This window comes from Thamnophis sirtalis, unplaced genomic scaffold (genome assembly GCF_051295495.1).
Source record: "Thamnophis sirtalis isolate CommonGarterSnake01/CBP01778 unplaced genomic scaffold, rThaSir2_p1.2 scaffold_3, whole genome shotgun sequence".
Taxonomy (NCBI): Eukaryota; Metazoa; Chordata; class Lepidosauria; order Squamata; family Natricidae; genus Thamnophis; species Thamnophis sirtalis.
Genome location: NW_028261383.1, coordinates 126475847 through 126501856, shown reverse-complemented (window position 1 = coordinate 126501856; position 26010 = coordinate 126475847). Strand labels below are relative to the sequence as shown.

The 26010-nt window shown below is 45.8% G+C and overlaps 1 protein-coding gene across 1 annotated transcript in view; it reads right to left on the bottom strand.

The window, feature by feature from the left end:
* FDXR (ferredoxin reductase) overlaps positions 1-22057 on the bottom strand; it is a 55841-nt gene extending 33784 nt beyond the window's left edge. Inside the window, exons 1-2 of the mRNA XM_087709988.1 lie at positions 21931-22057; positions 15332-15429 (exon numbers count right to left, since the gene is read on the bottom strand). Coding sequence (XP_087566114.1) covers positions 15332-15429; positions 21931-22012 — 180 coding nt within the window. The 5' untranslated portion in view covers positions 22013-22057. The remainder of the gene's footprint in view (positions 1-15331; positions 15430-21930) is intronic.
* Positions 22058-26010: the final 3953 nt, after the last annotated feature.

The window sequence follows — 26010 nt, the reverse complement described above, 5'->3', positions numbered from 1 at the left end:
CCCCCAACGCACTGCAGCCCCCCATGCTCCCCCCCACCCCCTGCACATGGGCCACACCCCTGCACATGTGTGGTAGAGACCCGAAAATCGGCTGGCCGTCGGGAGGCACATGTGTCTGCACGGTGCAGCTGAGCTGGGCCGATGGCTCATTTGCCCAGAGAGGGTTCCGCCTGCCACCTATGGCACATGTGCCATTGGTTCGCCATCACAGACCTAGAATCTCAAGGCTGTAAGCTAGGTAGGGAAGTAGAAATAAATAAATGAACCCTTTGGGGGCCTCTTTACTTTTAATTATGACTACATGCTCTCAAGACAGATAGTTGTGTGTACTAATAAGGCAGGGATGTCAAACTGGCGGCCCATGGGCCGGATGTGTCACATGTAGGCCGTGCCCACCCCACCTACGCAAATGAGAAAAACATCATGAAATGTCACGTGACAGCAAGGTGACACCATGAATCTGACACCCGTCAGGGAAGGGATCAGGCAAGAAACCCAAAAAACCGTGGCATCTAGCCCGTCTTTGGCATAAACTAACTGGGTGGTTTTGGGCCAGTCCCTTTCTCTCAGCCCTAAGTGGGAGGCAATGGCAACCACTTCCAGAAAGCCTTGCCAGGAAAACTGCAGGGATCTATCCAGACAATCTTTAAGAATAAGACATTTAAGCATGATGTAACAGAGACAGTTGACCCTCGTAAGCTATCATAGCCTTTAGGTGACCTCAATGTTACACATCAGCGAAGTCTCTTTCATATGATCAAGATGGGATTACTGTATGAAAGAATATGACAGTACAAATGTATCATCATTTTGTTATAATTTCATATTATACCGAATTATTTTAAGTGGATTATTTATTTTATTCAATCTGTTTGTCCCCCATATCTCACCTAAATGACTCTTTTGAAAGAATTATATAATTTGCATTCTAAATCAAAAATATTAGCATTCACTTTAATCAATATTTTTTATTACACTTTTCCTATTGTCTTTGCATCTTCAAATATATCAAATATTTAAGATTATTTATTTAATTCTGTTTGGACATTGCCTGACTCTAACTGAGACTGGGCAGTTCACAAATAGTATTGTAAAAACCAATACCAACCAAAAGAATGATGGCATCTGAGCACAATATAAAAACAGAAAATTAAAAATTAAAAACACACCCTGTCTCCATCTGTGAGATCAATCAGATCTTAATTATTTACAAAACACCAACACAGTGGGAGCCACCAGTCTAAAAGCCAGAAATCTTTGGATTCTAATCCTGATGAGAAACGAAGGTAGCTGGGTAATCTTGGTTCAATCACTCTCCCAGCCAGTGGTGGGTTGCAGGCGGTATGCCCTGGTACAGGCATACTGGTGCCTGCTGGGAGCACCAGGTACTGTTCCGGTACAATCTCTGGAGGGCCCACCTGCCCGCCCTCATTCCTTACCTGTATTTGAAGTAAACGGGCCATCTGTGCACGCACGCGCAGCATACGGCGTCAGCATGACGCTCCACCAAGCGGCTGGAGCATCAACGGAGGCGCTGCGGAGTGCAGCAGGAGGTAAGAATGCAGGCATGCGCAGCACATGTGTGTGCGCGCAATGCACGTGTTCATGTGGTGGCCGTCGGGCTCCGTTGCACCATATCGGTTTCAACAGGACCAGAAATCCACCACTATTAGGGCTCCCAGTCCTAATAAGGAAGCAATGGCAAGCCACTTCCAAAACACTTGTCAAAGAAACTGAATGAACTAGTCCAGGCAGTCGTATGAAGTCAATGAAGGAATGAAGGAATGAATGATTTAACTGAATAGACCTGGAGTGCCAGCCCAACACAAACCATGGTAATCCTCCAAGGAACATGGTCTATGCCTTTAGTCACATAGCTATAGTATAGCACCAGCATCTTGAATTGAATCTGCAAGCAGATTGGCAACCAGAGCAGCTCGTGAAGGAGAGGTAGTACATGAACATAATATTTTTAAAGAATGCACTATTTGTCAGTTTAACAAAATTAGGAGTAATAAAACTTCTTGATGTGCTAATATTGATAAAATGGCAACTACAAAACAGAATTCCTTTCTATCAGTTGGATGAATGACATTAGAACTTCCTGAAACAAAATAAGTCACTTCAAAGTTACTGGAAACAAAGCCTTTATTTCCTTCTCTTTTAAACTCCCTGCAATTTATTTTGGGTAGCAATAAGGGAAATACCAAAATTGGGGATAGGCAAAATGTTGTCTCTATGGAACAGCTTTCAGGAAATCCCTGCCCAAATCTATTTGAGAAGTTGTACTTCAAATGAAACAAGATTGTTTCATTCTGGGTATGGACCCAAACAAGTAGCAATGAACCAAAATAGCAAAGGTATTCAAGAATTCAGAAAATTAAAAAGAGGGCACTTTTTTTCACAGAATTGTAGGAACTTCAAAAGTTTACTGTCAAGTTCTTGAAATGTGTAACAAAGAAACATTTGCTTTAATGAACTTGTGAACACAGACAGGGTCACAGGGTCATTCTCAGATTCCCCCCCCCCCCCGACTATTCAGAACACAGGCACGCCGTCTGCAGCAAAAAGCTGTCCAAAGAAACTGTTTGAATCATCAGTATCCGGCTATGCTTAAACTATATTGATTATCCATATACCATTTTTTCCATGCCTTTGAGTCAGTCTTGAATCCGGGAAACTGCTTGGATTGGTCTTTGCCATGTTCATGGCAAGATTTCAGAAGTGGTTTGCCATTGTCTTCTTCCTAGGTCTGAGAGAGATTAACTGGCTCAAAATTACTCAGATGGCTTAGTGCCTAAGACAAGACTAGAACTCACCGTCTCCTGATTTCTAGCCTGGTGACTTAACACCTACACTAAAATAGCTGTCACATAAGATGTGTGTGTGAGAGAGAGAGGGGGGGGAGGGAGGGAGGGAGGGGGAGAGAGAGAGAGAGAGAACTATGTTAATTTGTCTGAATCCAGGAAATCTAGCAATAGCATCTGAAGTGTCTACTTTTTTATAGGGTGGACAATATATAACTGCTTTAAAAATATATATTGTGAAAATACAGCTTTCATCATTATTCCCCCTACAGTTAAAACACTTACCTGGCAGACAACCAGGAAAGGCAAGGTAATATTCAGTTAGCTGGAAGTTGGTGTTGTGGTAATGGGGGATTCATTAGCATTATTTATTTTATTATGATTGTTTTTAGTTTTATGGATCTAAGGTTTGGCTTCTCTTTCTCTTTTCTATGTTGGTTCTGTGTTGCTTAAGTGGAGGCTAATATTTAGCATTTAAAATGGTTAGATTTTTTCAATCCTGACTAGATTTCATGGATTTATTGACCTTTTGAATGCAGCTATATACCCAGGTCTATTTTGAATCATTACATCTTTGAAGGATGCACCATAAAACACAAGGTCTCTAGGTCCTTCCCACAAGACCCAAGCAAATATTGGATTGAACAAACATGTGAGGAAAGATGATTTCAAACACCAGGGCAGGCCTTCATTATTTACATTTGTAATGTATTTTGTCTTCTTTCCTCATTAAAGGCATATCCCCAGGGAAGCAGGGAAGCATTAAAAAGGCATTTATGATCAATTGAAACAGATTGATTGAATAGATGGTTCAGCAACCTCAGTCTGAACAGGGATCTGGGTGAAGGGATATCTGTTGGCATTGAAAGCTGATAAAAACCAGGGCCAGCTGAAGTGAACGAGAGGGAAATTCCACAGCCAGGGAGATGGAAATGGGCATGTACTCTCTCTCTCTGGCTAAGCAGAGAAACACACTGGCAGATGTATTCGTCTCAAAAGAGCCTCTCCACTGGATCTTTAATTGACGGGCAGATGCATAAGAGTTCAGCACCCCATCAGATACTCATATTCTAAGTCATGTATGGTTGTGCATGTAGAGGACTTTATAAATGATCTGCAAAGGGGTGACAAGTTAACCATAAGAAATAAAAAATGTTGGGACCCCGCCCCCAGCAAAGAACATAATGTCCTTGAAAGCTGGAGAAGAGCCACAACATCCATTTCCTTCCTGGTATCAGCCTGTTTCTTTCAGGATTATCTGTCATGACTCTCTATAGTCAGCAACAACATCTTCCCTGCTAGAACCAAGGTCGAGCGTTGAAATTCAAAAAGATAAGGGGGGGGGGGGGAGAATCGATCCTAATTCAACAACACCACCTTCCTTTGGTAAATATAAGAGGAATGTTTTCCTGCCAATAATATTAACTTTCATTAATATTAACTTTTCACAGAATCATTCTTGAGGGGAATTCCATTGAAGCAGCTTTTCTCAACCTGTTACTCTCTCTCTGATACCAATTATAATTCCCAAGATATTTTACTCCCTGAAAGGAGACCAAATTGTTCTTCACCTCTGTCGAAACAAATGTTTAAACCAGGGGTGGTATTCTACTGTTTTGGACCAGTTTGGGTGAACCGGTAGCTCCGACGATCAGCTGGGAGCAAACCGGTTCGGTCCAACGATCAGGTGGGCCCACCCGTCCCTGACTGTATCTTCTCACCTGATTCGCATGACGGAGTGAATTGCCGCGCCTCAGCTGTGTTACTCCCCAGCAGTAATGTGGAAAGTAAGTTTTCTTAAAACTCTGCGCACGATCACCGAACTGGTTGTTAAACCAGCAGGATCCCACCACTGGTTTAAACCCTGCATCCTTCAGACACCGGTTTCTTCTTTCCTTTACTCTTTCAGTCCTTTTTCTTCACAATCTGGCTCTCTCCAAATGCACCAGAGCTGTAAATTCTAGCTTGCATGGCCACTGGCCCGAGAATACACACGGAGGAAACCTTGCAACCCCTTCAGACTTTGCGGATCCAGCCTCTGATCTGTAGCTTCTGAACCCCAAGCAGCACATTGGTAGTTGAGTAGTTTGAATAGCAGAAGGAGGACTGTTCTGCTGTAGGACCAGGCTTTCCTAAGCATCAGAATTATGAAGAGTACTGACTGAGGTAGGAAGTAGGCATGATAAGTAAATTTTTGGAAACTTTGTAAAACAGAATCAGGCTAAAGACAACATAGCATTTCAACCTGTGTTCCAATCTCCCCTGTGTCAGAACCTATGACTGAACTGCTTTCTCGTATACATCAAGCTTAACTTAAACCTCCCACTATTCTTCCGATCTATCTCTATTAAGCTGTGCTTCTTGGCTTCAGATGCATCATGCAGCTTATCTAAGTCTTTGGCTCTACTCTATTTGGTCACCATCCTTCCTTTTCAATCCCCTCAGTCTCATTAAAGTACAAGTATAAGTATAATCTTTATTGTCATTGTACTTAAATACAATGAAATTGGTTCATGGGAAGGAACATAAACTTCCAAGCCAGAATTAAGTCTGAAGTGTTATTTTTCAACACATTTGAAACTTGGACCTCTGCCATCACACAAACCCGAAGGGCATGATCTGCACAATTGTTTATACAGGTAGTCCTCAGATTATGACCATATGCAGTACTGCAGGCTACTCCTGCCGGCTGCCGGTTGATGCCAACCCAATTCAACTCAGCTTTTAAATCTATTGTGTGTTGGAAGTGGTGGACAAGTGCCTGTCCCCACTTGGCATGAGTAGCAGGCAAGCACGTGTGTGCTCCACTTGCACAAGTAACAAGGTGTCTATGCCAGCCACTTGTGCAAATGGAGCTGAGCATGAGTGCTTGCCCATCATGCACAGGGAACCATCCCCTTTGCTGCCGCCCACCCATCCATCCACAAGGCTGAAAAGGTTGGGGAATTCTGGATTAAGGATCAGATGAATTTGAATTAAAAAAAAACTTTGCGGTTAATTAAAAGGATCTTCTCTGGTGTGGAAAAATGTTTGCTTACAAGCTGATAACAAGATTTTGAAGTATGGACATTAGAGACCACCAATGACTATTTTAAAGGAAAAGTTTAGCACCTGGTTACAAGAGGGTGTCAAGCTTTTTAACTTGATAATGGAATCAAAAGCTATTATTGAAGAGGAACAAGCCCTGCTGAATAAAATCAAGAGATTTTTAAAGTGGATTTTAAAATTTCAACTAACAAAAGTGAGCTGGTTTTACAAACAGAATTGAATCATGAACTCAAAAATTTAAAAAGATATACAAATAATAAACCAAAGAATGATATGAGTTTTTTAATGGATTATAAAGGATTTACTGGAACTATATATAGGACTTCATTAGAACTACAGAAGGACTTTGATAAAGATGACAAGAATTTTGAGACCAGAAAGGAGATATTAAAGTATTATTTGTGGGATGTAAAGATTGCTTGCAGAAAGAAGAAAAAATACAAAATTGGTTTATTTGAATATAGTTAAAATATTGGCTAACTACATGTGGTATATGATCAAGAGAGTGGGGTTTTTTAAAACTGGAATTACCATATTTTTCGGAGTATAAGACACACCGGAATATAAGACGCACTTTAGTTTTTGTGGAGAAAAATGGGGTGGGTGGGGTGGAATTCTGCCTACCAGATATTCATCTGGCTAATCCTTAGCCTGGTCAGCTTCAGCACATTAGTTCGCTCGCTGGTTTTGAGGTTGGGGATGATGGGGGCTGTGTTCTAAAGCACAGCTGATTGTCGGAGGGGGCAGCAATTAGAAAAGCAGGCAAAGCATGGAAGATCGCTTACCTCGTGTTTGGGCTGGAAAACAGCTTCAAAACAACCGTTGACTTACCTGAACGATCCTTCTATGTGTGCTGCGAGGGGAATCCAAGCATGGGTTAACTTTGTCCATTAGCCTAGAGACTGAGTTATGTAAATTGATGACCACGCCTCCTCTGACTGTATGGGTCAGTTTTATACGAAGTCAGCCGGTTAATGATGTATAGCAATGTCAATGATGGCCGTAGCCCAACAAGTTGAAAAAGTCACGTCCAGAGTAAAGTCAAGTCGGTAAATCAAGTCAGTAAACAGATAGGCACTAGACATAAGTCAGAGTCATGTATAGCCCTGGCCAGCCGGAGCTGCGGGCGGGTTTGGATTCCCCTCGCAGCACACATAGAAGGACAGTTCAGGTAAGTCAACGGTCATTCTCCTGTGTACTGCTTGGGGAATCCAAGCATGGGACATGCCAAAGCAATTAAGAGTCAGAGCGGGAGCTAGGCTGGCCAGGGTCCCCATCAGAGAGGAGTACCCGTTGCGGTACTCGCCGCCCAAATGAAGCCTCAGCCGAGGCATACCCGTCAACCCTATAGTGCCGGATGAACGGCGGCGGTGACGACCAGGTAGCCGCTCTGCAGATCTCCTCCACCGAGGTTTGTGTGGTCCAGGCCGTCGTGGTGGCCGCACTCCTGGTAGAATGAGGGGTGATGCGCCTGGGAACTGGTCAGGATTGGCTGTCATAAGCAAGGGTGATGCACACCTTCAACCATCGGCCGATGGTATGGGAGGACACCTTTTGCCCATGGATGATGGCTGAAAGGACACAAAAAGTGCCTCCGACCTCCTAAAGGATGCAGTGCGCTTCACATAGCAGCGAAGAGTCCGGCGCACATCCAGGTGGTGCCACTGGCGTTCCTGTGGATGAGAAGGGCTGGGGCAAAAGTCCGGAAGGATGAGTTCTTGAGCCCTGTGGAACAACGTGTTGACTTTTGGTAGGAAGGCCGGGTCCAAACGAAGGACGACTCTGTTGGGATGGAATATGCAGAGATCTGCTCGAACTGACAGCGCTGCCAATTCGGACACCCTTCTGGCCGAAGTAATCGCTACCAAAAACACAGTCTTAAGAGTCAGCAACCGAAGTCTGATGGATGTGATAGGCTCGAACGGAGGGGCCATAAGAGCCCTGAGCACCAACGGCAAGTCCCAAGTAGGGTAACGATGCACGGTCTGAGATCTGATGTTAGAAGCCCCTTTCAAAAAGGATTTGACCCGTGAATGTTGAGCCAATGAATGACCCTGGCCGCCCCCAATCACAGTGGCCAAGGCCGCGACCTGTCTGCGAAGCGTGTTAGGCGCTAGACCTTTGTCAAGTCCTGTTTGCAAAAAGTCCAAAACTCGGGGCACCGAAGCCTGGATGGGATCAGCCCCGGTGCGGCGGCACCACCTGCAGAAGGCTTGCCAGGTGGCCTCGTAAATACGAGTGGTGGATGGGCAACACGCCGCTTGGATAGTGTCAATGACCTTACTAAAGTAGTGAAGTCCGGTTAGAATAGCCCGCTCACGTGCCACATGGCTAACTGTAGCAGCTGGGGGTTCGGGTGGATGAGAGCCCCTGGTTGAGCTGGATCTGGTCATCCGGAGTCCTCCATGGACGTGAGATCGACAAGTGCACAAGGTCGGCGTACCAGGGGCGCCGGGATCACATTGGGGCCACCAAGAGAACCTCCGCTTGCTCCGTCAGTATCTTCTGGATGACCGTTGGGAGGATCGGTAGTGGTGGAAAGGCATATAGGAGGCCGGCCGGCCACGGGCTATGCAGGGCATCCACTCTCTCCGCCCCGGGGGTCATGTACCTGGAGTAGAAACATGGGAGTTGCGCATTGTGGGGCTGCGTGAACAAGTCCACCACGGGATGGCCGAACTGGCAAGAGGGCTGTTGGAATAGGTCAGGGTGGAATTGCCACTCCGCTTGGTCCACTGTGACTCTGCTCAGCCAATCCGCCTGGACGTTGGACTCGCCCGATATGTGCTCCGCCCGAAGGGACAGCAGTCTGGTCTCCACCCAATGGTGCAGCTTCTCCACCTCCAGCATCAGGGCCCTGGAGTGTGTGCCCCCTTGGCGATTGACATGCACCTTGGAGGCCACGTTGTCGGTTAGAACCAACACGTGGTTGTGAGTTACAATGTCCTGGAATTCTCGCAGGGCCAGCCGGATGGCCCGGAGCACCAACCAATTGATGCTGTTGGCCAGCTCCTGACTCGACCAGTGACCCTGCGCAACTCAGTTCAGGGCATTGGCCCCCCCTCCGAAAAGGCTGGCATCCGTTGTAATTTGGATGCGCTCTGGCTCCTTAAACGGGCACCCCTTGAGGAGCTTGGAGGACATCCACCACCAAAGGGACCTGAGAGGTTTGGGCGGGAGCCGAACCTTTAGCTGGGAATGGCTGGTGTGGGCCCTCTGATAGGGAAGCAGGAACCATTGTAGCGGACATGTGTGGAACCTGGCCCAGGGAACGATATTGATGCAGGAAATCATTTTCCCAAAGAGTTGGAAAGCAGTGCCAAGGGCAATAGTCTGAGAGATAACACCTGGGCCGCCAGCTGCTGGATGCTCTGTCACCGCTCCAGGGACAAGGAGTCCTCGCAAGTGACGGAGTTGATGATGGTTCCCAGATGAAGCAATGTCGTGGTCGGCTGCAGATGACTCTTGGGGAGGTTCAGGACGAAGCCGTGCCTCTGCAGCGAGTCCATTGTTACCTGTAGATCCCATAGGGCCTATTCCCGAGATGGTGACAGGACCAAGATGTCGTCTAGGTAACAATTCACTCTCACCGGGACCGATCGAAACAACACCGCCACAACTGCCAATAGCTTGGTAAAAGTTCGAGGGGCCGATGACAGGCCGAAGGGCAGGGCCCAGTATTGAAAATGGCGGCCTGCAAAGTGAAAGCGCAGAAACCTCCGATGTGCCGGATGGATGGGCACATGGAGATACGCCTCCTTGATGTCCACTGATGTCATCATCTCGCCCTGGCGGATGGATGCTAAGATGTTTTTTAAGGATTGCATCTTGAACCTCTGATACTTGATGTACAAGTTGAGTCTTTTCAAATCTAGAATGGCCCGCCATCCCCCCGAATTCCCTGGGCACTAGGAACAAAATTAAGTAAAATCCTAGCCCTTCCTGACCCTTTGGAACTTGTTCTATGGCGTTGATGGCTATGAGATGTTGTATTTCGGCATCCATGAGACGCCTCTTCACCGAACACCTGGGTACAGGACACTTGATGAACCATCTCAGAGGGATGGAGAGAAACTCTAGAGTGAGGCCCAGCCTCACTACTTGAAGGGCCCAGGCGTCGGACGTGGTCTCCGCCCACTGATGAGCGAAGGCCAGGAGACGCCCGCCCACTGGTTCCTCCCCTTGGGAGTCACCGGTACCTCCGAAAGGACCGGTTGCCAGCCCCACAAAAAGGCCTCCTACTGTGGGATTGCGCCTGGTTCTGCTGGCAACCCCTATCCCTGGCCCCCACGCGGTCCTGACCGCGGTCCTGTGGCTGGTTAAAGGCCCTGTTGTAGTGGGGAACATAGGGGGCAGTGGTGAACCCCGAATCACTGCCCCGAAAGGACTGGCGTCTGTTGTAAGGTTGCTGTCTCCTATTGGTACGTCCCCCAGTGAAAGGGAGAACCTTGCGTTTGTCCCTGGTCTCTATGAGAATTGGGTCAAGTACAGAACCAAATAATGCTCCGCCCTTGAAGGGCGTGGAAGCCAGGCGCCACTTAGATTTAACGTCGGCCTGCCAATGGCGAAGCCACAGCAGACGTCGGGATGCCACATTGGAGACCACTGCCCGGGATGCAAACTTTGCAGCATTGAGGGTGGCATCTGCCGAGAATTCCAGGGCTGCCATTATTTTGGTAACATCTTGGTGAAGCCGCATCTCATCAGGGGCCAGTCCTGCAACTGCTTGAGCCAAAGCACGGAGGTCCTATTAAAGAAGGACGCTGCAGTGGCAGCGCGTAGGGCCCAGGCTGCAGCTTGATGTTTCTTACGAATGACTGTTTCAGCCTTACTGTCCTCAGCCTTCAGGCCTTCAGAAATTTCTGATGGAATTAGGGCTGGGGAGGCCAGAGCAGCCACAGGTGGATCCACAGTTGGGAATTGCAGAATGCCCTCCAGATCAGGAGTGGAAGTGTACAACTTCCTGTCTCCATTGCTGGGTGGAGCAACCGCAGTCGGTTGGTCCCATTGCTTTTGAATAAGGTCTAGAAAAAGTTTTGGAGAGGGAATAACCTCCTGCACTGAGACTGGCTCAGCAAAGAGCCGTTCAGTTGCATCCAGGCCCACAGCCGTACTGGAGCCACCTCCCCCATGTGGGTAGTGGCCTTAGCTTTATATAATAAAAATTTGAACAGAGTGGGGCGAAATAACCCAGAGGAGTTAGGTTGATCGAAAATAAACCTTCATCATCAGAGAAATCTCTATCTATCACCTCCCCTTCCTCTACCAAGGCCGAGTCCTCACTATAGGTTGAAGGAAGAAGTGAGGAAGGGCCTGCCTGGAGATCCTGGAGATCCACCTGTGGGATCTGGGGAATAGGCCCACCCTGGGCACTGGAGACCCCAGGAGCCTGATTCCTACGATGCAGTTCAGCATCCACCCCCCTGGATATTGCTGCCGAAATCATCTGGTAAAGATCCGGGGGAAGGCCCAGGTCCTGACCTTCCATAGGCCTCAGGCCTGCAGCAGTAAGAGTAAAGGTGGCAGAAGGCCCAGCACGTGGCAGTACATAGGCCGAGGCCGCATGGGCCTCTGCAGATACTGGAGGGAGTTGGGCCCCCAAACCCCCCTCTCCAGCATCAGGAATAAGGGGCAGGGGACGATCAGGAGACCAGGCCTGGTTCCCTGCTGGCTGCGGTGCTGGAACAGGCGAATTACGCTGAGGCAATAATGGGGGGGGGGGAATTCCTACCCTCCCCAGCAGCCTTAGTCGCTGCCTTGGCCTTTTCTTTTTTCTTATGGGCCCTATCCGGAGCTCCGGATGTGTCCTTGGGCCTTTGACTGGGAGCTCTAGAAGCGGCCCTGCTAGGCCTTGAGCTAACCCCCGCTTGGGCAGAATGCTGGGCATCGGTAGAGGGCTCTACAATACCTCCCGAGGTGGATTGGTCAGCCATAGACAAGGAAAAGACTCAACCGCATTGATCAGAGTTTACTAGAAACGAAAGTCAGGCCTCGTGGCGAGCAGGAGCTAGGCAAAAAACGATCCTCTCACTGAATCAGCCAAGCTGAAGTGAGGGAAGTGGGAGGGCTGATGACATAGTTGCCTCCTTTGGCGTGAAGCCTCGCAACGCCCTCTGGTGGCTGCCTGCAAGCGCGAGCAAACAAACGGCCCCAAAATGGTGACCGCAACTGAGGCGCGAAGTTCAAATCCGGCAGCAGCCCACAATACCATTCCCAGGCCCACCGCTCATCGGGAGCCCTCAGCGGGAGCCCTCAGCAGAGCCCGCGTTTTACCCAAGGGAATAGCGGGCGGCGAAGACACTCGAAAAAGCACGCCTCACAAGACAACTCCAATTCAAAGCGATCAGCGCGGGCGGAGAAACGGCCCCAGGCGCAAACGGCAAGGATGGAAATGCGGCGGCAGAGCGAACTCACGCTGGCAGCAGCGGCCGCTGGCTCCAATTGCAAAAGCCCCACAAGCCTGTGAGCCCGGGTGATACAAGAGCTTCAGGAAGGTCTGGACAGGCAGCGAACTGCCATCTCTCCCTTTATACCTGCAACAAGTTGCCTCAGAAGCCTCCAACTGCTGGTTGAATCCAATACAAGGTAATCCTTTGTCAATTAGTCTGGAGAAAATTGATGTACGTCTCTTCTGGCTGGACTGAGTTAAAAAACTGACCCATACAGTCAGAGGAGGTGTGGTCACCAATTTACATAACTCAGTCTCTAGGCTAATGGACAAAGTTAACCCATGCTTGGATTCCCCAAGCAGCACACAGGAGAAGCACAGATGATCCTCAGAGGGAGCTCCAGTGACTAAAGCAGGCAAAGCGGGGAAGGGGTAAGTGAAGGCAGCAGCTGTTCTGGGTAGCCATTTTGGGCACTGCACCTCAAGCATTTGGAGGCTGAAAACGCAATGCGCCGAGCCCAAAAACACAAGCCATTGTTGGTGGCAATCTCTGCAGCCAGGAAGAGAATGCGTGGAGGCCGAAAGGTAGGGCCCAGCGGGTGAGCGGGGCTACATTCGGAGTATAAGACGCACCCAAATTTTCAGCCTCTTTTAGGAGGGAAAAAGTGTGTCTTATACTCTGAAAAATACAGTAGATCGTGATAGATATTTTTGGCAATGTTTAATTGGATGCAATGGATTAAATTGTAAAGCTATTCTGTGTAACAACAGGCTAGAAAAGCTGGGTAATGTGGGGCCAGTCACTCTCTTAGACCAATCCACCATAGTGATGTTGTTGTGAAAAGAGAGGAAGTAGGTGTGTTGGAAATGTTTGCTACCTTGAGATACTTATAAAAATAACAAAGGCGGGACACAAATATATTAATTTTAAAAATTTAATTGGAATTGGATTTTGATTATTTGAAGAGAGGGATCAGAAGGAATTTGTGTAAATGTAAATAGAGATATGATTTTAAAGTTGTTATTTCTGTTAGCCTTTACTGGACTTTTGCTGATTAATAAGGAGATTGAAGATTTAGAGATGAGTTTATAGAAAGTAGGGTGAGGTATGGAATGAAGAAGCATTTAGTTCTATTTTAAGAGACAGTGGTAAGATAAAGGGGGAAGTTTCTTCTTAATTTTTTCTTCTCTTTATTATAAGAGGGGAGGAGACTGTGGGTAATTGGGTATTTATTTTGTGCTTGTTAATAATCACAACGAAATTAAGTAAATTGTTAAAAAAGAAAGAAAAGACAAAAATTAATACAGTATCTCTGCACAATAGGCAGTGAATGGACTGTTTGGGAAAGGACTTTTTCAATAGCATAGTCCAACCCATTGGCAACTTGCCTTGGCCTGCTGAGTGTTTTTTTCTGGTGTCAGAGGATGCCTCTTAAAATGGTAGAGCCTTTTCTTTAGAATGTCAGGGTCCTGAATGTCAGGGTTAAAACTTGTTTAAAATATTTCTTTGTGCTGCTTGAAATATTCTGCTGCACTAACTTTATTCTCTGCCACAATATTTGTTTATGCTATGTTATATTTGCCATTGTTAATAATTCCCCATTATTGTTCTTATAAGCCTGTCCAGCATTGTTAGCAGGCAACAGCATAAGAGTATCGTTAATCAGTCCAAGTGGAGATGGGATCTATTTGTTCTTCATTTTAAAAGGATGTGCACACAAATTATGCTTTTCTGGGATAAAAACAGGCAGATCCAAGGACAGATGGGATCAGGGTGCAAAGGCATTCTATTCTCACCAAGGTCCCAATACAGGCACCCAAATTAAAAATGGCCATAGTGCAAAAGTGCTTTGCCATACCAGTCTTGTTTTCAATTTCCCACTTTAGTCTACACCTCTTATAGTCTTTGGAAATCTGTCATACTAATGTTGATCATCAAGAGAAAAAAATTATTTTTATTTCCTTTATCAAACCCTATCTCTCTGGGGCACACTGGTTCCCGGAAATAGAGATTCATTAATTTCATTCATTTATTCATAATGTTTCTGTGGCCACCCAACTCAACAGTTGCCATACTGAGCAACTTGCAAAGGGTTTACATTAAGACTGGGGTGTCAAACTCAAGGCGCGTGGGTCAGATCCAGCCTGTGAGATGGTTAGATCTGGCCCACAGAACTGCCTGAGAAACAGCAAAGGACCAGCCCATGGGACACTGAACTGCGACCTGGTGGCAGCAATCCAAGCCAGATTGCGTCCAGCCTTAGATCCTTGGAGCACCTTGGGCCTGCTCCATGAAATCATCGACCTGTGAGCACAAACGGCGGTGGCTGACGGTTTCTGGCTGCAGACCCCTGCCCCCCTGCTTTGCCTCATCTCATTCCACAGGACAAGTCTCTCACCCACTGCCCCACCTGCTGGAGACCTCTAGATTCCCTCTCTAATTTCGCTTGGCCCCCACAGGAACCTCGCACACGAGCAACGTCAAGCTGGCCATGCTCCGTGGGCCATGCCCAGTCGGCCGCGACCACCCTGGCCACATCCCTCCCCGGCAGACAACTATAATGCTGATCTGTCCCTCAATGAAACTGTGTTTGACATCCCTGCTTTAAGAGAACAAAACAGAATCAGCAAGAGTAAAAACAATAAATACAGTTGAACCAATAATATTTCATGCTTCCATCTCATTGCAAGATGGGCTCATCCAATATCTCGGACCAAAGCCCAGGGAAGAACCAGGTCTTCAAGGCTTTAGGGAGGGGCCATCCAAATTTAAATAAGAGGTTACTCTTATTATTCAGCCTTGGAACCAGTTTGTTTAATGTCAATGATTGATTGTTGCACAATTCACGAATCACCAGTCATGTTTAAATTCATTAAAGCACACAAAAAGACATAAATAGGCAAAGTGGGCTGTATCTCTGAGAATTCTTTGCCACTTCTGTAATGACGAGAGTGATGGAAGCCAAAAATTGCCTACTCCTACGTTAAAGGAACTCTGTCTTCCAAAACTAATTGCAGGCTCTCAGTGGCCATAAACTAGCAGGGAGATAAGAACCCATGCGTTTGTCCTTATAAATGTGCCTATTACCTTCAAGAGATGTTGTGCTGTGTAGAATCCAGCTGGTCCACTGCCTACAATACATATTCGAGGTCTGAACTCAGCTGTGGAAAGAAGCCGCTTGATGCCTGAGAGCAGAGAAAAAGAAGAAATTACGTATAGGTCGTCCTTGACTTACAAACATTTTGTTTACTGACCCTCTAAAGTTACAACAGCATTGAAAAAAATAACTTGTGACAATTTTTCACACTTACATGACTGTTGCAGCATCCCCACAATCAAAATTTGGATGCTTGGCAATTAGTTCATATTTATGATGGTTGAGCTGTCCTCATTGCACAATTTTTGTGACTTTTTGACAAGCAAAGTTAATGGAGGAGCTAGATTCACTTAACAACACTGTTACTAACTTAACAACTGCACTGGTTCTCTTAACAACTGCGGCAAGAAAGGTCGTAAAATGGGGCAAAGCTCACTTAAAAACTATCTTGCTTAGCAGCAGAAATTTTGGGCTCTATTGTGGTTGTTAAGTCAAGGACTGCCAGTGGTCCTCCAAGTTCAGTCTGGAAGCTGCTGGAATAATCTACCAGAAAAAATATGATAAACTCTGAGAGAATGAGAGAAAAGAGTGAGCCACGAAGAAGATACATTTACAACTATGGCCCACTGCCTTCAAATTCAGTTCTAACCCAGACAGCTGATGATCCCAATTCTCTCTGTTTCTTGAACTGAAAAAAATAACACAGTACAAACTCGCAGGCGGCGAGCGGCCGGAAGGGGCAACCAAGTGGATGGAAGGGGTGAGTGGCGACTGGGTGGGGGTGGCCGGGGCCAACTAGGGGTGATTTTTACCAGTTTGACAAACTGATTCAAATAATCCCTACCGGTTTGTCCAATCTGGTCGAATTTAACCCCTGCTTTGGTCTGCTTAATAACACGATGCACCAGACATGATTTTGTATGATTTGTTCCTGTAGAAAGCTTAAGCTTGCAATAAATTGTTATGTTCACTTGAACTGGCTGAATCTCCTGATTTCCCTGGCACTTGAGAAACGGCCTTAAAGATTATAACACCACCTTGAATTGAATCTGGAAGCAAACTGGTGGAACAGCAATGTAACCTAGGCCACCATAGGGCGCCCATGCAGCTGTTTTCTGGCAATTGCTGCTCAATTGTTGTTCAGTGGTTTCCAACTCTGTGACCTAGCAGACATCAATTCACCAGATTTGTCTGTCAAGAACGACTTTTGATTTTTCTAAAGATCACGTCTTATCCAATAATTTTTGCTTTTGCTTTACCTTTAGCTCTTGCCAATGCAGCCTTGGAACACCTTCTGCAATAAGTAACTGAGAAACAATTCCACTCTGCTATTCTTCTCCCATCATGTAATATTTAGAAATTGGTTTGACTTTTGAGATGCATTTATATTTTTTATGATAAGCAAGAAATGAAGAAGATAAGAAACAAGATAGAAAGATAAGATAAAGATTCAGCTGGTGTTAGTTATAAATCCTTATGAAAGCTGTGAATTATAAAATATAAATTAAAATATACAAACTAAGATCTCTAAAAATGCTATCTACACATTCAAATAAAGGGTTAGTACAAGCATGGAACAACAATTGCCACTTAATTGTTATGAAATCCATCTGAATGATCTTACCATTTTGTATCATTGCATGACTTTATAGTCTCTGGTGTTTACATTATCCATTGCACTGCAGATTCCTTGACAATGTACTTATCTATGACAATAAATTAATTCATAACCTCATTCCTTATGCTGTATTTTAACACTAACACTATTGCTGGTGTAAAATCTTTCATTCATTACAGCAAAAATAAATTAATAAAGCCACAGACCAGAGATCATCAGGGATGTGAAGGCCTAGACACGGGCAGCCTAACCCTAACCCTAACCCTAACCTTGACATTTATTGATTTTTATTTTTGCACTATAACATGCAAAGAAATGTCCAAGTATGTTGCTAAAAAAGAATCTTACAAATACTGCTTCTATCATTCATTCTCTGTCTCTGGATATCAGGAAATTGATGAGAGAAAAAAGCATTTCACACATAACCTTTACTTTTCACTTGAGCTTAAGTCCTTTCAGATCTTTCATTTACCTTTATGCTGGAGGGAGAAAAATATTGAGAAAAACCTGGGCTGCCAGAAGAACATATTATTTGACACATGGATGGACTTTAAAAATTGTAGCAACGGGTTCTCTGCCCAGCTGCTGGGTGAGCAGATAACCACCTAGTCGGCCTCCTGCACCATGGCAGGGGGGTGTTTTTGTCCCCCTCAGGCTCCAGAGCAGTGGTAGTCAACCTGGTCCCTATCGCCCACTAGTGGGCATTCCAGCTTTCATGTGGGCGGTAGGGGTTTGCTGCAACTTTGCTTTATAAATTTTATAAAGTAAAGTTACTTCCCTACTTTATAAATCACCATTACTGTGGAACTGGTGGGCTGTTAGAAAATTTTACTACTAACAGATACAAAACTGGGTGGTAGGTATAAAAAGGTTGACTACTCCTGCTCCAGAGGCTTTCTTTGAGCCTTTGGAAGGGCAAAAATACCCCCCCCCCGGGCTCCAGAGGCTCCCTGGAGGCCGGAAATGGACTCATTTCTGGCCTTCCAAAGTCTCCAGGAGGCCCGCTTTTCGCGCTACCTGAGCCTCCATGCGGGCCCTGCACTTACCTGGCATCCAAAACAGGCCACATGGAGACTCCTGGGAGGAGAGGGGAGGAGTGGACATATCCAGCCAGGAGTGGGATTTGGGGGTTTGCCAAACCGCACAGAATCTTTGCTAGAGGATTACCCGAACCTAGGCGAACCCAGAACAGCTCACCCCTGATTCCACAGTAGACAAATAAACCCCAAACCGCTTGCCTGAAGCACTAAAATGAAGATCAAGTTTAACTACTTTAGACACACAATGTAAAGGCATTACTAAAGTCAATGGAGAAGATTCCCAATACTTCTGAAAATAGAAGGTTGGGGGAAGATAAGATGACTAGATACAGTCAGTGAACTCACAAGCAGCAATTTAAAAGAACCCAAAGAAGGCATTACTGACAGACTATCCTGGATAAATTACCCGTATTTTTCAGAGTATAAAACGCATCCTTTTTCCTCAAAAAAGAGGCTGAAAATCTGGGTGCATCTTATACACCGAATACAGCATTTTTTTTTGCCTCCCGAAGCCCCACCCCTTCACCAAAATGGCTGGGCATACGTTAAGGAGGCCTTCAGAGAGTTCCTGGGGGCTTGGGAAGCACAAATGAGCAAACAATTGGCCGTTTTTGCCCCAGCCCCCAGCAGCACTCTATAAGCCTTCATAAGGCTATGCATGCAATTTATTTGATAAAAAACAGGGTCTGTTTTTGCAAAAAACAGGCCGTTTTGGGGAGATTTGCAGAGTGCAAATAGTCCCCCCCCCTTTGGAAAGCTCTTTAACTGATTGATGAGAATTACACTGATCAAATGCTGTGCCAGCAGAAACAAAGTCTTAGGCCCTCCAGATTGTCAGTGATTTCTTTCTCCAGCACATGGATAAATACACCTGGAAACATCTACCTACCTACCTACCTACCTACTCTCTCTCTCGCTCCCTACCTATTTCTCTCTCTCTCTCTCTTTCTCTTTCTCTCTATCCCTTTACCTACCTACCTACCTACCTAACTTCTCTCTCTCTCTCTCTCTCTCTCTCTCTCTCTCTCTCTCTCTCTCTCTCTCCCTCCCTACCTCCCTACCTCCCTACCTACCTACCTAGTGTATTTCTCTCTCTTTCTCTCCCTCTCTACCCCTCTATCTACCAACCTACTTTTTTTAAATTTGCCTCTTCAAAACCTTGGTGCATCTTATACTCCGGTGTGTCTTATACTCCAAAAAATACGGTATGCCCATTGGGTCACAACATGTTAGGATAAGTATTAGTTTTCTTCAGAGAGTTTGCATAACAACTGCTATAATTCCCAGGAGAATAATTATTTCAGAAGAGAAAGGATTAAATACAGGTAGTCCTTGACTTACAACCAGAATTGAACCCAGAATTTATGTTGCTAAGAGAGAAATTTGTTGAGTTTTGCCCAATTTTATGACTTATCTTGCCACATTTACTAAGTGAATCATGGCAGTTATTAAATTAGTAACACAGTTGCTAAGTGAATCTGGCTTCCCCATTGACTTTGCTTGTCAGAAGGTTGCAAAAGGGGATCGCGTGACCCTGGGACACTGCAACTGTCATAAATATGAACCAGATGACAAGCATCCAAATAGCTAAATACTGGCAGGAGTGAATCAAGTGGGGGATATCAACCTTTATATATCTGGCATTCTTACTGCTACATTAATCAGCCTTTGCTTGCTAACAGGAGGTCAGGAGAGATCAGGCTAATACAGATAGTCCTTGATTTACAACAGTTTGTTTAGGAACTGTTCGAAATTACAACTGCACTGAAAGGGACCTATGACCTATGATAATTTTTCACACTTACAAACGTTGCAGCATCCCCCATGGTCACAAGATCAAAATTCAGATGCTTGACAATTATATTTAAGACGGTTGCAGTGTTGTGGGGTCATATGATCTCCTTTTGTGACCTTCTGGCCAGCAAAGTCAATGGGGAAGCCAGAGTGATTTAACAGTCATGATACCAACTTAATAATTGAAGTGATTCACTTAACAATTGTGGCAACAAAAAAGTTGGGCTCAATTGATTATAGTCATAATTCGAGAGTTAAGGTAAAGGTAAAGGTTCCCCCCTCACATATGTGGCAGTTGTTCCCGACACTAGGGGGTGGTGCTCATCTCCGTTTCAAAGCCAAAGAGCCAGCACTGTGCAAAGATGTCTCTGTAGTCATGTGGCATGACTAAACACCAAAGGCGCATGGAACACTGTTACTTTCCCAACAAAGGTGGCTCCTATTTTTTCTACTTGCATTTTCGAACTGCTAGTTGGCAGAAGCTAGCTAGAAGGGACAAGTAATAGGAGCTCACTTTGTTACGCGGTGCTAGGGATTCGAATCATCGAACCGCCGAACTGCCAACCTTTCTGATCGACAAGCTCAGCGTCCTAGCCACTGGCCACCGCGTCCCTCTAATTCGAGGGTTACCTGTATGTTATTCCGTGGCAAGGATATACACAGACTGAGTGCAGCCACCAAAGTCCTTCTTACACATTCCCCAAATGTACTTCCTATAGAAGGTAATACAGAGAGAAGGGCCCCCAGAACTTTTGACAGAGTCTAACACAAGTATGTGACCTTTGAACATTCTTATACAAACTTATCCATGGCTTTGGACATCATAACCACCACTTTACATTGTGCCTGGAAACAAACCAATTCTCAGTGGTCACATTCTCATGCTCTTTCTTAACCTGATCTGATGTCAACCAAGATCATGTGCAAATGACTCCCACGAGAACTTTGACAACCAAATTGATCTAAATCCAACATTAGATTTTTCCTTCTCTTATTTTAAGGGAATATGTACCTATATCTATATTTTATTAAATTAACTAGCAGTTCATAAACTAACGTATATATGTGCAACAGTTGTTTCCATTATACTTTTGCAGAAAACATCATGGATACCCATCAGCAGCATTACACAACTGTGGCAATATTAATCCTGGCCCAGGACTACAATGCCAGCATAATGAAAAAGGCATTATAATACAGAGCCCCCGAAGAGCTGGCTGCATATTTCAATGTACAAATAAGCACTCTGCTTAAAAAAATGACATTGCAAAAATGCATAAGTGCAAAGACACAGCAGCAACACCATGCCCTGTTCTCAGTCTCTTGGTTTACAAACTTTAATGCTCAAATGAAAATGTACATATAAAGGCCTACAGGTAGAGATGGCACTCTCCTTTTCTTTTTATGGGAGCACCATATTATAAGACAGGGGTCACCAATCTTTCGGACCTCAGAGACCATTAAATTCATAATTTTAAATCCCAGGGACCACTAATATGATTCTTTTAAAAAGATAAATAGTATTTAGTGCAATATAAAAAATGCAAATAATTTTAATGCCGACCACCAAAAGTTTCTCATGGATCACCAGTGGTCCACGACCATTGTTGGTGACCACTGTGATAAAACCTCCTAGTGCTGATGCTGCAACCTGTCACATCAAGGGCTCATCACCGTTATCTTAGGCACTGTAAGACAAACGACTTGCATTGGGCCGTCTCTCCCTTTACCACATGAAACGCAAGTCTGGGCTTCCCACTTATCTTTTTTTCCCCGATTTGCATCAACTTCCTCGAGTTGATCTTCAAATAAACTGGACTATAAATGCAACCAGTCCCAGAAGACCCGGCGCAATTCATCCTGGCAGTCTTCCCAAAAACCAGACTCTTCCACCATCACCACCCCTTTCCTTCCACCGTAATTATCTTTTCTTAAGATTTTTTTTTGCAAAGACAAGGAGAGGGGCTGATGGGTCCCTCGATCTCTTTCTATCGTTCCATAGCCCGAGCTCTTCCGCCCCCTTTGAATCTCACTGTTCTTAAGTCTCCCCGCCTCTCGCTTGTTCCTGGACTGCCAAATCTCTCTGCAATCCCCCCAGCTCCATTCACAACCTGCAGAAAAACGAGAGATCGCTCACCAGCTAGAGAACCCTTGGGCGGCAAGACCCCGAGCGCAGAAAGACGCCGGCCGCAGCCGAGGATGCCCCCGCTACGGCTCATCGTGAGAGCGGCGCGACAGCGTCAAACCACAGCGCTTACCCCGCCACTTTACCCGGCTTTCATCAGAAGGCAAGGGAGCCAATCACGGAAGGCGAAATATATGTCATTAACATAGATCCGCCCACCCGTCGCCGGAAAACTTCTTTTGCCACGCCCCCGCGATCGAGTCAAATGCCTATCACGTCGATTGCTGTGAGACCTTATTGACTAATCCGGAAATCGAGAGTCTACGAAACAAAACGCAAGAAGTGCTCTGTTCTTAGTAGTGGTGTTAAACTCTATCGCGTATCGTTCACTCAACGAAAGTAATATAAAGCGTACGTTTAGTAACGTTTAGATATTTCAATGTGCATAAGCTGGATTTACAAATGGGGCTAAACCATAGCGATTTAATAAATGTTTATTAGATTCCCGCAATGCATTGAACTATAAACTAGCCTAGCGTTTATTATGTGTATATACATGGTCAGTTATGATATACAGTATTAAACTATGGCTTAACCTAGGGTTCCCAGATGTCTCAACAGGGAAATGTGGACAAGGAAAGGAAAACACATGGGGGAGAGGAGGACACCCTGAGTGTTCAACATTTTGGGGATCTTGTGTTCAAAGTTATAGCAAAACGCTGCCAGAAATGTACATTAGTTAGCTCTACATCAGTGGTGAAAATCAGTTTTTTTACTATCGCTTCTGTGGGCATGGCTTGGTAGCCATGGTGTGGCATGGTGGGCGTGGCAGGGGAAGGATATTGCAAAATCTCCATTCCCACCCCACTCTGGGGCCAGCTAGAGGTGGATTTCACCCCGGCTACATAAATATGAAATTACTTTTTACTGCTCAGAAAGTCTAGTTGGTCAATTGCAATATTTTCCAACACTTTTTTTATTCTCAATAAAATGCTAGCAATAATATAGAATCAATGGTGATGTGCTTTCTTACATTTCAGATATACTATAGAAATGTATGAGGAGTGATAGGACTTACAAACTACTATGATTGTAGATTTGACAGGAGGGAGTAAATCTAGGCTGTCAAATCTGTCAATGAACAAGGAAAGAAAGAACAGATAATTTATAAGGTCCCAGTACATGAATGTTTGAATGGCCACTGCTATGAAACAGCTCAATTTAAAGCAAAACCAAGACATTCAAAAAGCAAGTGAGTATTTGATTTTAAGACTCCCAAACTGAAGACATATGGACAAAAAAGAAGACATGTCCTTTTGCCAGACATCTAATAAGCTATGGTGAACCCAGTGATAGGGAGTAGGAGTCACAATTGGGAATAAAGAAAAAAAAGTGAGTTGGAAGTATGCAATTTTCCAGAGTATAGTTACATTTTGTCTGGTGCAACATAATACTCTCTCATGAGTTTACATACAATTTGTGCTTTTTTCCCAGTTTATTATTTTGCTGTTTCTACCTTAGCTAAATATGCCCAGATAAGAAACCTACATCTTCTCCTGTGTGCTGCTTGGGGAATCCAAGCATGGGTTAACTTTGTCCATTAGCCTAGAGACTGAGTTATGCAAATTGGTGACCACGCCTCCTCTGACTGGTAGGGTCAGTTTTTTAACTCAGTCCAGCCAGACGAGACGTATACCAATTTTCTCTCCAGTCTTCTGAGATAAAGTTTGCCTTTGTTTGGATTTTCAAGTGTATATGTGTGAGTGTTTATTATTGCAGGTAAGGAGAGACGACAGTTCGCTGTCTGCCGGTTTTCCTACCCGTTTTGCTTCGTAGCAGGCATTGCTGGCTCTTACAGCCGCCGCTTTGGGGCTTGAAACTATCTTGGATCATTGGATGGGAGGCTTGGCGCTGGGCTTAGCGCCCGTTCTGCCTTCTGGGCTTGCCATTTGGGCTTTGCGAAGAGGCTTTTAGCCGATGGTTTGTTACTGCGCCTGAAGCCTTCCAGCCGCATCGGAGGACCGGGAATTCCCGCCGTTCACGTCGCGGTTAATCCGGGAGGACCAGCCACGTTCGCCCGTCATCCGCAGCGCGGTCTGTCTGGCTGCGTCGCTGCTGAGAGCGACAGGAGCGCTCCGGCGCTGCCGCTGGCATCTCTTCCTGCGGGGGAGTTTCGGACCGGCTTACTAACTAACGGCCGGTTTGAATATTGGCGCTTGAATTGCGGCTGCCATTTTGGGGCCGTTTCTGACGCATGCGCCCTAGGACTTTGAGATCGGGCGTTGGTCTCTTCACGCCGGGAAGGCTGCTGAGTCATCGCCCTTCCCATTTCCCTCACTTTGAGCTTGATCGCCTGGTGAGAGGATCACGCTGCCGCTGCCTTTGTTGACCACGAGGCTGCAGTTCTTGCACAGTAAACCGGGGGCTTTTTGTATTATTTGAGTCTTTTCACTTCTTAAAGTTGCAATGGCTGATCAATCTACCACAGGGGGTACTGTAGAGTCCTCTACTGAGGCCCAGCATTCTGCCCAAGTGGGGGTTAGCTCGAGGCCTGGCAGGGCCGCATCTAGAACCACTAGCCAGAGGCCCAGGGAGGCATCCGGGGCTCCAGATAAAAGCCATAAAAAGAAAGATAAATCAAAGAACGTTTCTAAGGCTTCTGAGGAAGGTAGAGTTTCTCCTTCCACGCTAGTTTCTCAGCGTATTTCACCAGCTCCTATTCCACAACCAACAGGACACCAGGCCCGGTCTCCTGATCGCCCATTACCCGTTATTTCGGAGGCTGGGGTGGGGGGTGGGGGGTGGGGGGTGGGGGGTGGGGTTGGGGATCCAACTTCCCCCAGTTGTCACTGAGGCCCTTACTTGATGCCATGCGCTGGGCCCTCTGCCACCTTTACACCTACTGCTGCAGGCCTCAGACCTATAGAAGGCTATGATCAGGGTTTTTCCCCAGATCTTTACCAGATGATTTCTGCAGCTATTTCCAGGGGGGTGGATGCTGAATTGATCCATAGAAACCAGCCCCCTGTGACTACCAGTGCTCCTAGTGGGCCTAGTCTTCAGGTTCCACAGGTGGATCTTCCCGATCTTACAGCTGGGCCTTCTTCGCCTCTTCCTTCTACTTACAGCGAGGATTCAGCATTAGTGGAGGAAGAAGAGTTGATTGATAGGGAGTTCTCTGATGATGAGGGGTTGATCTTTGATCAGCCTAATTCCTCGAGCTTATTTCAGCCCACGTTATTCAAGTCATTGTTATATAAAGCTAAGGCCGCTATCCATATGGGAGACATGGGTTCTAAAGATGGTTCTGCAGTAGGCCTTGATACCACTGAGCGCCTTTTCGCTGAGCCGGTCTCACGGTTCCACCACAAAACCGCGGTAGACTAAAGCGCGCTCGACGAAAGCGCGTACCTGACATCATCACAGCGCGACGAAAACATCACGCTGTGAGTGGTAAAGTTAAAATTAACGCGAAAACCCCCCCAAACCTAACCCTAAACCTAACCCTAAACCTAACCCTTAATCTAACCCTAAACCTAACCCTAAACCTAACCTTTAACGTAACCCTAAACCTAACCCTAACCCTTAACCTAACCCTAACCCTAACCCTTACCTTTACGTGAATCGGCTTGCTTTAAAAGCGCTTTTTAAAGCGCCCTTTTTTCTCCGCGGTCATATTTGTTGCGCTGCTGATGACGTCAGGTACGCGCTTTAATCGGGCTCGCTTTAGTGGACCGCGGTTTTGTTGTGCCACGGGTCTCACTGCAGGAAGTGATTCCTTCTCCAAAACTGTTTATGGATCTTATTTAAAAACAATGGGATCAACCGACTGCGGTAACCCTACCAAGCAATGGGGACAGGAAACTGTACACTTCCACTCCTGATTTGGAGAGTATTTTGCATTTTCCGACTGTGGATCCACCAGTAGCGGCTCTAGCCTCCCCGGCTCTCATTCCCTCTGAGATTTCTGAGGGTCTGAAGGTGGAGGATCACAAAACCGAGACTGTCATTCATAAGACTCACCAGGCTGCAGCATGGGCCTTGCGCGCTGCGACAGCAGTGTCGTTCTTTAATAGAACTTCAGTCCTTTGG